A 13,413-nucleotide genomic window follows, 5' to 3' on the forward strand; every position below is an offset into this window, starting at 1 on the left:
CATTAAAGTGATAGTAAATCCAAGAGTATAAAAAACGCTATTATTTACCATCACTAAAAATAAACATTAGTTTCAGTCATCACTTACTAAAAAAACCTGTTAATCTCACGCTATCTGTGCAGCAAGTAGATCGCTAACTCAGCGTTTCCGGACACCCACGGCACAGCACTCTTCTCCATTGAGGTGACATTTCCACCTCTATACAATAGCTGTGCTAAGATGTCAGTTGGCACGCACAGCTATTGATTTAGAGGTGGAAATGTCACCTCATTGAAGAAGAGTGCTGTGCCATGGGCGGCCGGAGGCGCTGAGTTAGCAATATACTTGCGGCACATTTAGGGTGATTTAACAGCGTTTTTTTAGTAAATGATGACTGAAACTAATGTTTATTTTTAGTGATAGTAAATCCTAGTGTTTGTTATAGTCTTGGATTTACCATCACTTTAAGCACCAGTTGTAACCTGCATGATAATGTACTTTCATATGTAAGAAGAATTCTGCAATGAATTATACAGCTATATTTTGTCAAATGAGCAAATAATTATATGTTTTTCTTTTAACTGATTTCCCTGTCCCTCAGAACAAATGGACCCTTGCTAACCAATCACAAACTAATACATACACAGTATATATAGCATGAACTCTCTTTGCACATGTGCAGTTAAGGAAAGAGACTGAAGTAGACTTCCTTTTTCTCTACCCTTAAAGAGGTTTATGAAATGATTCAGCTTAGTTACATAGTAATAATTTATTTAACAGGTATTTAAACAGACAGACATACAGTATATTCTATTATATCTATTAGCTAAATATAAATATATGTTTATATGTTTACAATAATAATCATCACACCTAAGCTACCTAATATGCCCACTGCTATTGCAAAGAATGCTTTTCCTTTAATAATTGTTGTTGTAAAATTGATAATCCACCTTAAAACTGCAAATGACTACAGAGAAGGTGAGGGAGGTGGGGGTAAAAAAAAGCTCACAAAAAATTAGCTAAAAGTATTAACTCAAGTTTCCCTGGGAGCAAAATTTTCAGATATATTTCAAATTGGGAGGAGTTAGCAGGGTCACGATATCCAAAGTCCTGGGTCTTTTGCTCACGCGCTAGCTTTTTACTTTCAACTTGTAATATGTGCACTAATACGGCCGCATACATTTTTTACTTTGAGCGCGGTTATCGCTTCAGCAGAAAAGAAATTAGCACTCTACTTGTAATCTAATCTGGCTCTTTGTGATAAATTTAATAGCCCTTTAAATACTTTATTATAATAATAAATATTTGGCATAACGGAGAAGGTGATAGATATTTTGAATTAGATATGGATGTGAAAGGCTGAAATGCCACAGTTTAATTTATGTTGGAGGGTTTCAAGGAAAATATATGTTAATGGTGAAAAGCCTACATTCTTTAGCAAGATTTCAATTCCTAGAGGGATAATCTAAATAACTAGAACAATGGACCCATGAATTATATATATAAAATTATAGTTAACGGTGGATCTGCAGCTTCGTTAATGGAGCCCTTAGAATTTAGGATGAAAAACTTAAGGAAAATATTCTACTGGTAACAGAGGGATAGTCCTTGGAGACATTTCAATGTACATTGGTAGTACAGTACAATATACAAAGAGCAATTGGATGTGGATGTAGGTGTGTTTATTATGAGAGAAACAAATTCATGATCCATTTCCTTCTCTCATTCTGAACTTGGTATATTCACCCATGTGAGACCCATTTTCAGTTAGGGTTTATTTTTGGGCAGAGATAACTTTACCAAAACCTTGTTAAAGTTGAAAAAAAATACATGCTATAATTCATTAGTACCAATTGGGACCTGCAGAGCCCTAATGGTCCAGGGTAGAAACGTCTGCTTATCAAATCAGCAGCGCTAGTCCCACAACAGCAGTTTAATGCTCATGAACAGCGAATCATGTCCGCCTGCCGCTTAATAATTCGGCCCCTATATTTTTTACTCCTTTGGGGGTTAAACACATAAAGTTACAGGGTCGCTAGTGTTAAAATGACATGCTCTTATAAATTAGAGCATGACATTTTGTTTGATTATAATGGACCTTTAATATCTTGTGGTTTAAATGATTGACATTTTGGCATCATCTACGTTTTATCTATAGTGTTACGTGTCTCTTTTGAAAGAAGAGACACTCCTCTGTTAAAGGGTCATAATACCCAAATGTTTAAACACTTGAAAGTGATGCAGTATAGCTGTAAAAAGCTGACTAGAAAATATCACCTGAACATCTCTATGTAAAAAAGAAAGATATTTTACCTCAAAAGTTCCTCAGTAGCCACATCCCGTTGTAAACGATTTCTAAGCAGCATATTAGTATGTCTGTCCCGGGACAGCCGAAGGGATGAGCCTTGTGCACTCTCATGTTATTTCCCTATTCAGTTTAAAGGAAGTTTACTATGAAATCTCATGAGAGTTAAGTCAAATCTCATGAGATCACAGTAAAAGAGTTCATGACCTCAGCACTGCTGATGCTGATTGGCTGCTTTTCATTTCTTCATTTTTTTTTTACCTGCAGCTGGGAGCAGCTGAGTATAACTTTTTACACAGAACTTACTCTGCTGAGCTGAGGAGATTGTGAGGTAAAATATCTTCTTTTTTTACATAGAGATGCTCAGGTGATATTTTCCTGTCAGCTTTTTACAGTTATACTGCATCAGTTTCAAGTGTTTTAGCAAATGAGTATTATGTCCCTTTAAGTAAGCAGTCTTGTGTGTATCGGTTCATTTATTGCAGAGATAACTGCACAGATTTGGTGACTACCAAATTTTGTTATTCTGAAGTTAATATCTAGTAGGTTAAATATTTGACATTTTACGTTAACCAGGTGATATCTAGAGGTTTATACGGTTACTCATTTAAAAGATGAGATCCATAATAATGTAGTTGGAAGAATGTGATTTTTTTTGAAGGGACATTAAACTGCTGAGTACAACTACAATAGAATAGTTACTACTCACCATGCTATTGTGTATCCTCCTTTTCCTGCAGCTGTTTTCAAAGTTGTTCTCTTATTTTAACCCCTTACAAGTATTAGTTAGTGAATCTCTGCATCTTCACTCTGGGCACCGCCATCTTGGAGCTTACAGTTATAATCAAAATGACTCCACCCCCATTGCAAATCAGGTTTATTGTCAACATTTACAGACTTTCAGCTTTTTGCAATAAACAAAAACAGTTGAAATATCTCAACTCAACAAATGCTTCAAGTGGTTTCACTAAATTTAATTGAAAATGCAACTTTTAATGAATTCTGCAGTTTAAAATTATTTAACCCCCTGAATAGAATCCCTTACAACAGCACAAATATGCAAAACAGGTGTTGTCTCAAGCACACCTGATGCAACTAATCAAGGGCTTTATTAGTTGCACCAGGTGTGCTTGAGCTAGAACACATGAAATACCTGAACTGGCTAGGGGTTTGTTGAGTGTCACGTTTGACTGCATGTTAGAATTATGGCTAAGTCAAATGAATGGTCCAAAAAGTTAAGAGAAGAGATCATCGCCCTTCACAAACAAGGAACAAGATACAAAAAGATAGTGAAGGCACTGAATGTACCTAGAGACACCGTTGGAAGCATAGTTCGCAAGTTTAAATTAAAGGAAGAATGGTTATACTACCTGGACGGGGCAGAAATGGGAAGCTATCAACGACTGCAACCAAATTTCTGAGAAAGCAGGTTGAGAAAAACCCTTGAGTGACTGCAAAAGACCTGCAGAATGAATTGGTGGCAACAGGCTCTGAGGTTTCAGTTTGCACAATAAGGCGCGTACTAAACACAGAAGGTTTCCATGCCAGAACTCCAAGATGTACACCACTACTAACCCAAAAGCACAAGAAAAGTTGGCTCCAATATGCTGAAAATCATAAACATAAGCCACAGAATTTTGGGGAGGTTTTGTGGAGCAATAAAATCAAACTGGAACTTTTTGGCCCGATGTATCAGCGGTATGTCTGGAGGAAGAAGAAGGAAGCATACGCTGAAAAGAACACTCTGCCTACAGTTAAGCATGGTGGTGGCTCTGTGATTACCTGGGGCTGCTTTGCATCCTCTGGCACTGGAAACCTGCAGCATGTGAAAGGCAAGATGTATTTATTAAAGTATCAGGAAATCCTATGAGAAACTGTCATGCCGCCTGTGAGGAAGCTGAAGCTTGGGCATCATGGAACCTTAAAAACAGGACAATTATCCCAAGCATACCTCAAATTCCACCAAGGCTTGCAGAAGAAGTCCTGGAAGATTCTACAGTGGCCATCACAGTCACCTGACTTGAACCCCTTAGAAAATCTCTGGTGGGATTTGAAGAAGAAGGTTGCAGCACACAAACCCAAGAATATTACTGAACTGGAGGCCATTGCTCATGAGGAATGGGCTAAGATTCCTCAGGAACTCTGCCAGAAGCTAGTGTCTGGCTATGCATCTCGTTTGTAGCAGGTCATAACAGCAAAAGGGTGCTCTATTAAATACTAAAGATGCTTGCCATGAAGGGTTGAATCATTTTCAAGCTGCAGAATTCATTAAAAGTTGCATTTCCAGTTGAATTTGGGGAAACCACTTGAAGCATTCGTTGTGTTGAGCTATTTCAATTGCTTTTGTTTGATTTATTCATTGCAAATAGCTGAAATTCTGTTAATTTGTACAATACACCTGATTTGCAATGGAGGTTCAATCATTTTGATTACCACTGTATATTTGTTCTGTAGCTTTTAAACTGTGCAAAACAACTACAACATTGTAACACTTCTACTCTCTATTATGTGAGATAAACTGAAGTGAAAGGCACAGCTGTCAAAAAGCAGATCTTTTAAAGTGCACTGCTCCTATCACAGGACGCAACAATGCGTGTTCTACAAGATTGCGGTGCCCAGTATAAAATGCAGAGCTTTACCAGCTGGATTCTGTAATGAGTTAAAATAAGAAAATGGCTTTAAAGAGAACTGCAGGTATAGGAGGGAAAATACTAGCATGGTGAGTAGTAACCAACCTACTGTAGTTGTACCCAGCAGTTTAACTGTGTCCAGTAAAAGGTAGGTTTTAACTGCCCACCCCACATGCCTGTGATGAACCCATATATCCACTAACATTTAATTCAGTGATAACAATTTTTGTCTGCAAGTAACATAAAACTGTTATGCCTTTTTTTTATATTTTAAAAATAATTTTTACTGTATTTTGTAAACTTTCTATTTAACCTACAAACTGAATATCAAGTGAATATCTTGATTGTTGTTAAATGTAAATTTAGAACACATTTAAAATAAATTAATGAAAAGATGCCCACTTAATCAACATCTTGCCAGGAAAGATCAGTGTTCTCTTAATCAAACATTATTTAATGTATCTCACACAAAATGTCAATTACTACTTAAACCTAATGAATGTGCTCTCACTGGGGAGGAAACTTGCATCTCAAGTACTTCTCTTAAGTGATTAAGATTTAGGAATAAATGTGAACAATTTTGAGTAATGAGTAATGCTTCCCAGGTCGTTTGTCTGAAATGTGTACTGCAACTCTTGATTTAAATCACAATAGGCAAGATTATGAGTGGATCGCAATCCCGATTGCTCCCGATCACTCGTTAACTTCGCTAGATGGAGGCTTTTTGCACGCGTCGTGTTGCGCTTGTATTATGAGTTGAAAGTAAAAAGTTTGTGCACGAACACTAACCTGACGAGTGCAAAAAGTGGAACTTTGATTATCACAACCGTGTTAACATATTCCCCCATAGACTGGAGTGGGAACCCGTGTGCTAACCCAACATGAAATATGAATATTTCACATTCCAATGTTCTTATTTATTCTTAATTAAATATATATATATATATATATATGTTTTTTTGGTAAAATATATATCTATGCCTATATATATATATATATATATATATATATATATATATATATATATATATGGATGCTTATTTAAAAATACTTAGAACATATTCCCCTATGTGAAGAGCATTGTAATGTTAAATATGCACAATACATACACAGTTAAATACTTAATTAAACATGAATATTGCAAAAACATGATTTTTCATCTACATAACTGCAAAGGGCTCCATTGCACTTATATATATGTCTATATGTGTATACATATGTCTGTAAATACATATATACACATATAAATACATATGTGAGCTACTTCTGACACAGCTGCAAAGAGCCCCAAAATATTCCTTATCACTTGCGTGCAACAGATAGAGCACCACTTGTAATCTAGCCCAATATGTTTATGATATAGATTGTTACAGCATGTCTTTCAACCTCCAAACTCCAAAATTATAAAATACAAATTTAAGGGACAGTCTACTCCAGAATTATTATTTTTTTAAAAGATAGTTAATCCCTTTATTACCCATTCCCCAGTTTTGCATAACCAACACTGTTATATTAACCCATTGAGTGCTAACAACGGCTCAGAGCCGTCGCTAGCACTCTCCCGCCTTGAGGGAGATCTGGGGGCTCCCACCCTCTATCATGTGACAGCCATCAGCCAATCATAAATACTGTGATGTCTTGCACATGATCAAAAGGAGCTGGTGTCTCAGAAAGTGTGCACAAATTCTTTGTTGTCTTGCTATCTTTATTTAAAAAGCAGGAATTTAAAGCTTAGATGCCAGCCCATTTTAGGTTCAGCACCATGGATAGTGCTTGCTTATTGGTGGATACATTTAGCAAACCAATAAGCAAGCATAAACCAGGTTCTCAGCCAAAAATGGGACAGATCTTAAGCTTTACATTCCTGCTTTTTAAATAAAGGTAGCAAGAGAACGAATAAAAATTCATAACTGGAGTAAATTAGAAAGTTGCTTAAAATTGCATGCTCTATCTGATTCATTAAAGAAAATATTTGGGTTTAGTGTCCCTTTTACCACTGGGATTACCTTGTATCTAAGCCAATGCAAACTGCCCCCTTATTTCAGTGCTTTTGACAGACTTGCATTTTAGCCAATCAGTGCTGACTTACAAATAAATCCATGGGAGTGAGCACACATGAACTAGTGCTCAAAAAGACGAAAATTCGGAGGTGCAGTTAAAACTTGGTGAATTTATTCAATCTTAAGATCGGTTACATGTGTAGCAATTTTACATGCCCTTAGTAAACACAGCTTACACGTTTCGGCTATACGCCGTACTCATAGCTTGCTTGAACTAGTGCTGTCTAGCTGTTAAAAAACTGTCAAAATGCACTGAGATAAGAGACAGCCTTTAAGTACATAATTAGCATATGACCCTACCTAGGTTTACCTTTCAACAAAGAATACCAAGAAAAATAAGAAAATGTGATGATAAAAGTATTTTGGATTTTTTTTTTTTAATTGCATGCCCTATCTGAATCATGAACGTTGAATTTTTACTTAACAGGCCCTTTAAAAAATAAATATGCTATGCAGAGTTAGAAAGACAAGCCTCAAATAGTGAGTTGAGTGAATAATGTATTCTTAAGTTATAGAAGGGGATATTTGCCATATAACTATGTATTTAAATGGACATTAAACTAAAAATGTAATTCCATATAACATGTTTATGCAAAGTGAAGAAAACCTTGGCAATTATTTTTTTATATATACATATTTTGTCCTACAACATTGGAATGTAAAATATTCGTAACTCATTTTGGGTTTAGCATTGTTGGTCCAATGTGTGTTGGGTTAGCGCGTTAGCGATAAGTGTTAGATTTCTTTTTATTCAGCACACTTCATTGAAGTCTATGGGGAAAATAAGTTAATGCAGTCACAATGTTCAAAGTCCTGAACTTTTAACTTGTAATACGCGCTAACCCAGCCATGTTAAAATTCTACTTTGAGTGCAATAAAAATTTTTTTTTTTTTTAAAAATTGTGTTAATGCGTCGCTTATAATCTGGCCCTTAATATTTGTGACATTAATGTGCATTAACATGAGTACTTTTTAAAATATAAAAAATGTATGTAATATGTAAAATTATGCAAAACCTTTTTGAATGTATTTAAAGTTATTTTATTCTGTTTCAACAGAGTCCTTCTCAGGAGACCATGCACAATTCTTAACAATCCACCAGAGGAGGACTGGCAAGCTTCGGTTACCTTTTAGTCATGCACAAGATATTGAGAAGAGCATAGACCTGGGAAGAGAAAAGATGCCGGATATTCACTTTTTTTCCCCTTCCCATCTCAAAGTAACTAAATTTATTCCTGCTGCTTTTGTGAGATCAGATTTCCCCCGATCTACACATGACCAGCCGCTCAATCTCTTGGCTTCAAATGACCCAGACGTCGAAGTAGAAAACCTTCCAATTCCTCGTGCTAATGTGATTCTTGTGGTAAGTGGCACATTTCACCTTACTTACTAATAGCTATATATATATTATTGTTAACTTGTAAAGGTTATCAGTAGATGTAATGCTCTGTGATACCAGCATTGGTTTATAGTCCAAGTATAGCTGGTTAATAAAAGTCAAGTCCGTGCAGTTCATTCATGAATTATTTTCCAATTATTAGTATTGTATTAATATAAAGGTAAAAAGATTACCCCTTTAGGGTTTGTACTCAGAGGAAACAACCTGGTAGTGTATTAAAAAGTAATAGTATTTTTATTCCATTAAGTATATTGAAAACATGTTATTGTGAATGTAATATCTTGTTAAAATAGAATAATTATTATTTTCAATTTCTTATAAAGACACACAATGTTGTGTGTTACAGAGGGAGACTTCTGTGTTTCATCAACTGGGACTGACAAGGAAGATTGTCATTAGGAGGTGGTTACATAAATACACTCTCTGTTTTACACATTTATCAATTTGTTTACATTTTATTACTATTCCTAAAATCTAAATTCAATGAATAAAATCATAATGAAGAAATCTGCCATAATTTCCACTATTGTAGCATTTGCAGATAACATTTTAGAAGTTTAATGGGTATTAATACTATTAATTTTTCAAAGTTCTGCTCTGATTTTATAGAATACAAATTAAATATTATTCCTGATATCTCTTTAAAGGGACCCAAAGCTTTTCCTTCCAGGATTCAAAAAGAGAATCCAATTTTAAAGAACTTTCCAATTTACTTCTGTTTTCTAATTTGCTTCATTCTCTTGGTATCCTTTGTTGAAAAAACATAAATGCACATGGGTGAGCCAATAATATGAGGCATATGTGTGCTGCCACAAACCAACAGCTCCTGAGCATATCTAGGTATGCTTTTCGAGAAAGGATACCAAGAGAACGAAACAAATTAGATAATAGGATTACATTGGAAAGCTGTTTAAAACTGCATGTTCCATCTAAACCAAAAAAGTAAAAAAATTTGTATTTCATATCCCTGTAAAATATCCTTTGAAATTAAACCAATAAAGTAAAAAAGAAAGCTTCATGATTCGGATAGAGCATGCAATTTTAAACAACTTTCCAATATACTTATGTTATAAAAAGTACTTCATTCTCTTGGTATCTTTTATTGAAGAGTAAAACTATAAAGGCTCATAAGAGCTCAGGAGTGTGCATGTGTCTTGAGTATGAAGCAAATTTGATAACAGAAGTAAATTGGAAAGTTGTTTAAAATTGCATGTCCTATCTGAATCATGAATGTTTAATTTTGACTTTACTGCCCCTTCAAGATTTAAATCAAATACAACATTTATATATCAGTATTTTAAGCAGCAATACTTATTTGGTTTAACATTTGTATTATATTTATTATATTCATCCTTACAGTTATATCTTAATGTGTTTTGCAAGATCTCACTGGTTAGGTGTAAACATTTTTGATCTGAGGTGTCAAGATCTTTGACCTTACTTTCACAATGTGAGAATCAATTGTGTAATCTGAAGAAAGCTAAAGGGTAAATTCCCACCTTGGAATTTTGTTCTTGATATCAAAGCATAATTACCCACTGGAGTTACTTGTTTAATGCCAATGAATAACAATTTTTAAGATATGTAACCCCGGTGTGCATCAAGAAACGCTTGCCTGTTGCTATTCCGGTAACTTTGGAAAATGTTTAAGGTTTTGAACAGTAACCCCACTAAAGGGAATAACTACAGGGGTCTCAGGGGTTTTAATTGAGAATGGACTTGCACCTAATGGGGCCTGTCGGCAGTGTTTGTGAGCAGCCCAGCAGTGAAACAGTTAATTAGTGAACCACACTCTGAAGTTAGAAATCACTACACAATGCAGACAGCAAGATATGGTTACCTTATTAACTGTTTTACTGCTGGGCAGCTCACAAAATCTGGTATTAGAGGGAACACTGCCCGCCAGGTTCTGCAATCCGCAGTGGCTTCTCTACAGAGAGGCCTAATGGGTTCAATGCTCTGTCTGCACAAAAGGTCACAGTGTAAGGAAAATGTTTGGATTTACCTTCAAAAACATAGTTAGCAGTCTTCAAGACTGCCACTGCAGTGTTTATGTACAGAAAAATCTGCCACCGTATTTGTACAAGATTCTGGCATGGGTCACCTTCTCTTCTCAATCTATCTGGCATCATTAGGTTCCTTTATAAAGTCCCATGGGTTTCAATTTCACTTTTATGCTGATGACACCCAAATCTACCTCTCTGCACAGACCTATCTCCTTCCTAGCTAATGCGTGTCAGTAATTGTCAATCTGATAGCTCATCCTGGATGTCTTCTTACTACCTTAAGCTTTATCTTTCCAAAACTGAGCTGCTTATTTCCCCCTTCTTTCAACATCTCCACTTCCCATTTTTCTATAACTGTTGATAACTCCATCATTACTGCTACCATGCATGTCCGATGTCTTGGGGTCTAACTTGACTTGATCTTTCTTTCACTTCTCACCTTCAGTCTTTGGCCAATTCCTGCCTCTTCCACCTTAAAAACATCTATAAAATTCAACATTTCCTTACACAAGGCACAACTAAGATTTTAATACACTCTCTCATTCTTTCCTGCCTTGACTAATACAACTTCATCCTCTATGGTCACCCTAGTTGCCGTCTAGCTCCATTACAATTCATAATGAATGCCTATGCCTGGTTTGTCTTCCTTACAAGTCTCTCTTCATCTGCTGCACTTATCGTTAATCCCTTCACTGGCTTCCTCTAGCCTCCAGAATTTAACATAAAATTCTGACTCTGATATAAAAGGCATCAACTGAACTGCTCCCCCTATATCTCAGACCTTGTCTCTAAATACTCTTCCTCCCACCCCCTTTGCTCTGCTCATGACCTCTTCCTCTCTTGTTACCTCCTCACATTCCCATCTACAGGACTTCTCCAGACTGGCCCCTATCTTGTGGAACTATCTGCCTTGCTCCGCAAGACCATCCACTAGTTTTGAAAGTTTCAAGTGCTCCCTAAAGACTGTACTGTTCAGAGATGCATACAACCTACACTAAAATTTCCTCTTTTGTTACCTTCTTGAACCCCCTTAGCATGTAAGACTATGAGCCTAGCCGTTTATAGATCACCTCCATAAGATCTGACTACACAGTCCAAGAGTGAGCACAGCACAGAGGTCCGGGTGCACAGGAGACCAGGGGCACTGCCACAGCCCCCCAATAATCTGTCAATGGTATACACAAAGAGGAACTCCAGCACTCCAGTATTAGAAAAAGGCAATTTTATTAAGCAACGTTTCGGGGTCACAGCCCCTTCCTCATGCTATCATAGCATGAGGAAGGGGCCGTGACCCCGAAACGTTGCTTAATAAAATTGCCTTTTTCTAATACTGGAGTGCTGGAGTTCCTCTTTGTGTATACCATTGTAAGATCTGACTACAACAGTGCAACTCTCGGCATGGCCCTCTACCCACTTGATCCCTATAAATGTTACCTTACATATCATGCCTATGTTTATAGTGCTATGAATCTGTTGGTGCTCTACAATAACTGATAATAATAATAATAATAATAACCAAGGGAGCAATAAGATAATCATAGAGAAGAAGCTCCTCTTAATTCTGTTTGGTTTCAGTACAGCCACAGCCTTTTGCCTAGAGAAACAGTTAGGTAAAACTCCCTCCCTTTTTTCTCTTTCCCTTACCTTCTGCCTTCCTCCTTGTTTTCTAAATGAAGGTTGATTTATTAATGAAGGCCAGAATTATGGCAATATAACTGGACGATACCTTTTTATATTATATTTTGGCCTTCATTTTGCAGCTATAACTCTTCTGTGAAACCACAGGATTATAGAGTGTGTCTGTGGGAATTTGTGCCCATTCAGGCAAAACAGAATTTCTGAGATTAAGGAGGCCTGGCTGACAATTGTTGTTCCAATTCATCCCAAAGGTTTTCAATGGCGTTGAGATCAGGGCTCTGTGCAGGCCACTTGAGTTCCTCCACACCAACCTTGCCAAACCATGTCTTCATGAACCTGGCTTTGTACAAAGGGGCACAGTCAAGCTGGAACAGGAAAGGACCTTCCCCAAACTGTTACCACAAAAATGGAAGCACCCAATTGTCTAATACCCTGAAAAAGAGCCCCTCCTCCACTCAACATTACAGTAGGCACTATGCATTCCATTAGATTCTTCCATCAGACAGCCAGATAAGGAAGCATAATTCATCACTCCAGAGAACATGTCCAGATTCCAGTGGTACTCCAGCCAACCCTTGGCTTTGGGGATGTTGATGTGAGGTCTGCTCTGCCATGGAAAGCCATTTCATGAGGCTCCCAAAGCACATTTCTTGTGCTCATGTTGCTTCCAGAGGCAGTTTCGAACTCTGTAGTAAGTGATGCAACCGATATGTGGTTTTTAATGTGCTACACCTTTCAGAACTCTGGTGCCCCACTATATGAATTTGCCAGGTGTACCACTTTGTGGCTGGGCTGTTGTAGCTCCTAGATGCTTCCACTTCACAATCAAAGCACAGTTAACCAGGGAATAGCTAGTATGGCAGAAATGTCTTATATAACCTTATGGCAAATGTTGCATTCTTTGACAGTATCACGTTTAAAGTCACTGAGCTTTTCAGTATGGCCCATTCTACTGCCAATGTTTTTCTATGGAGATTTTGTGGCTATGTTTTGGATTGTATGCACCTGTAATTAATGGGTGTGGCTAAAACACCTGAACTCAATAATTAGTAGGGGTGTCCACATTGTTTTCGCCATATAATTATTTTTGATTAGATGCAAAATAACCTTTGAAAATAGATACAAACAACAATAATATTGTAATAAGTAGCTAAGCTTTTGGAATTTACTCCAATCTGAATCTTGAAACATATTTTGTTTTAAATGCATTGGTAGGCCACTTAATTGTATCACTACTTGCTGCAACACCAATTGTTATTTTGGCATCTAAATCATTGTAATATCTTGGGTTATATGTTTACATTAGCAAGTGAGCTGTGTAGATTATTTTCTATCTTAAATAGCCAAAGCAAATGCATTATTTATATACTTAAATGTTATCATTTTCTAATTG

The 13,413-nt window shown here is 36.6% G+C and overlaps 1 protein-coding gene across 1 annotated transcript in view; it reads left to right on the forward strand.

Annotated features, from left to right (window-relative positions):
* Positions 1-13,413, forward strand: part of PTPRR (protein tyrosine phosphatase receptor type R) — a 524,127-nt gene that overhangs the window by 66,902 nt on the left and 443,812 nt on the right. Inside the window, exon 2 of the mRNA XM_053716785.1 lies at positions 8,036-8,340. Within this exon, the coding sequence (XP_053572760.1) occupies positions 8,036-8,340 (305 nt within the window). The remainder of the gene's footprint in view (positions 1-8,035; positions 8,341-13,413) is intronic.

Source organism: Bombina bombina, chromosome 6 (genome assembly GCF_027579735.1).
Source record: "Bombina bombina isolate aBomBom1 chromosome 6, aBomBom1.pri, whole genome shotgun sequence".
NCBI lineage: Eukaryota > Metazoa > Chordata > Amphibia > Anura > Bombinatoridae > Bombina > Bombina bombina.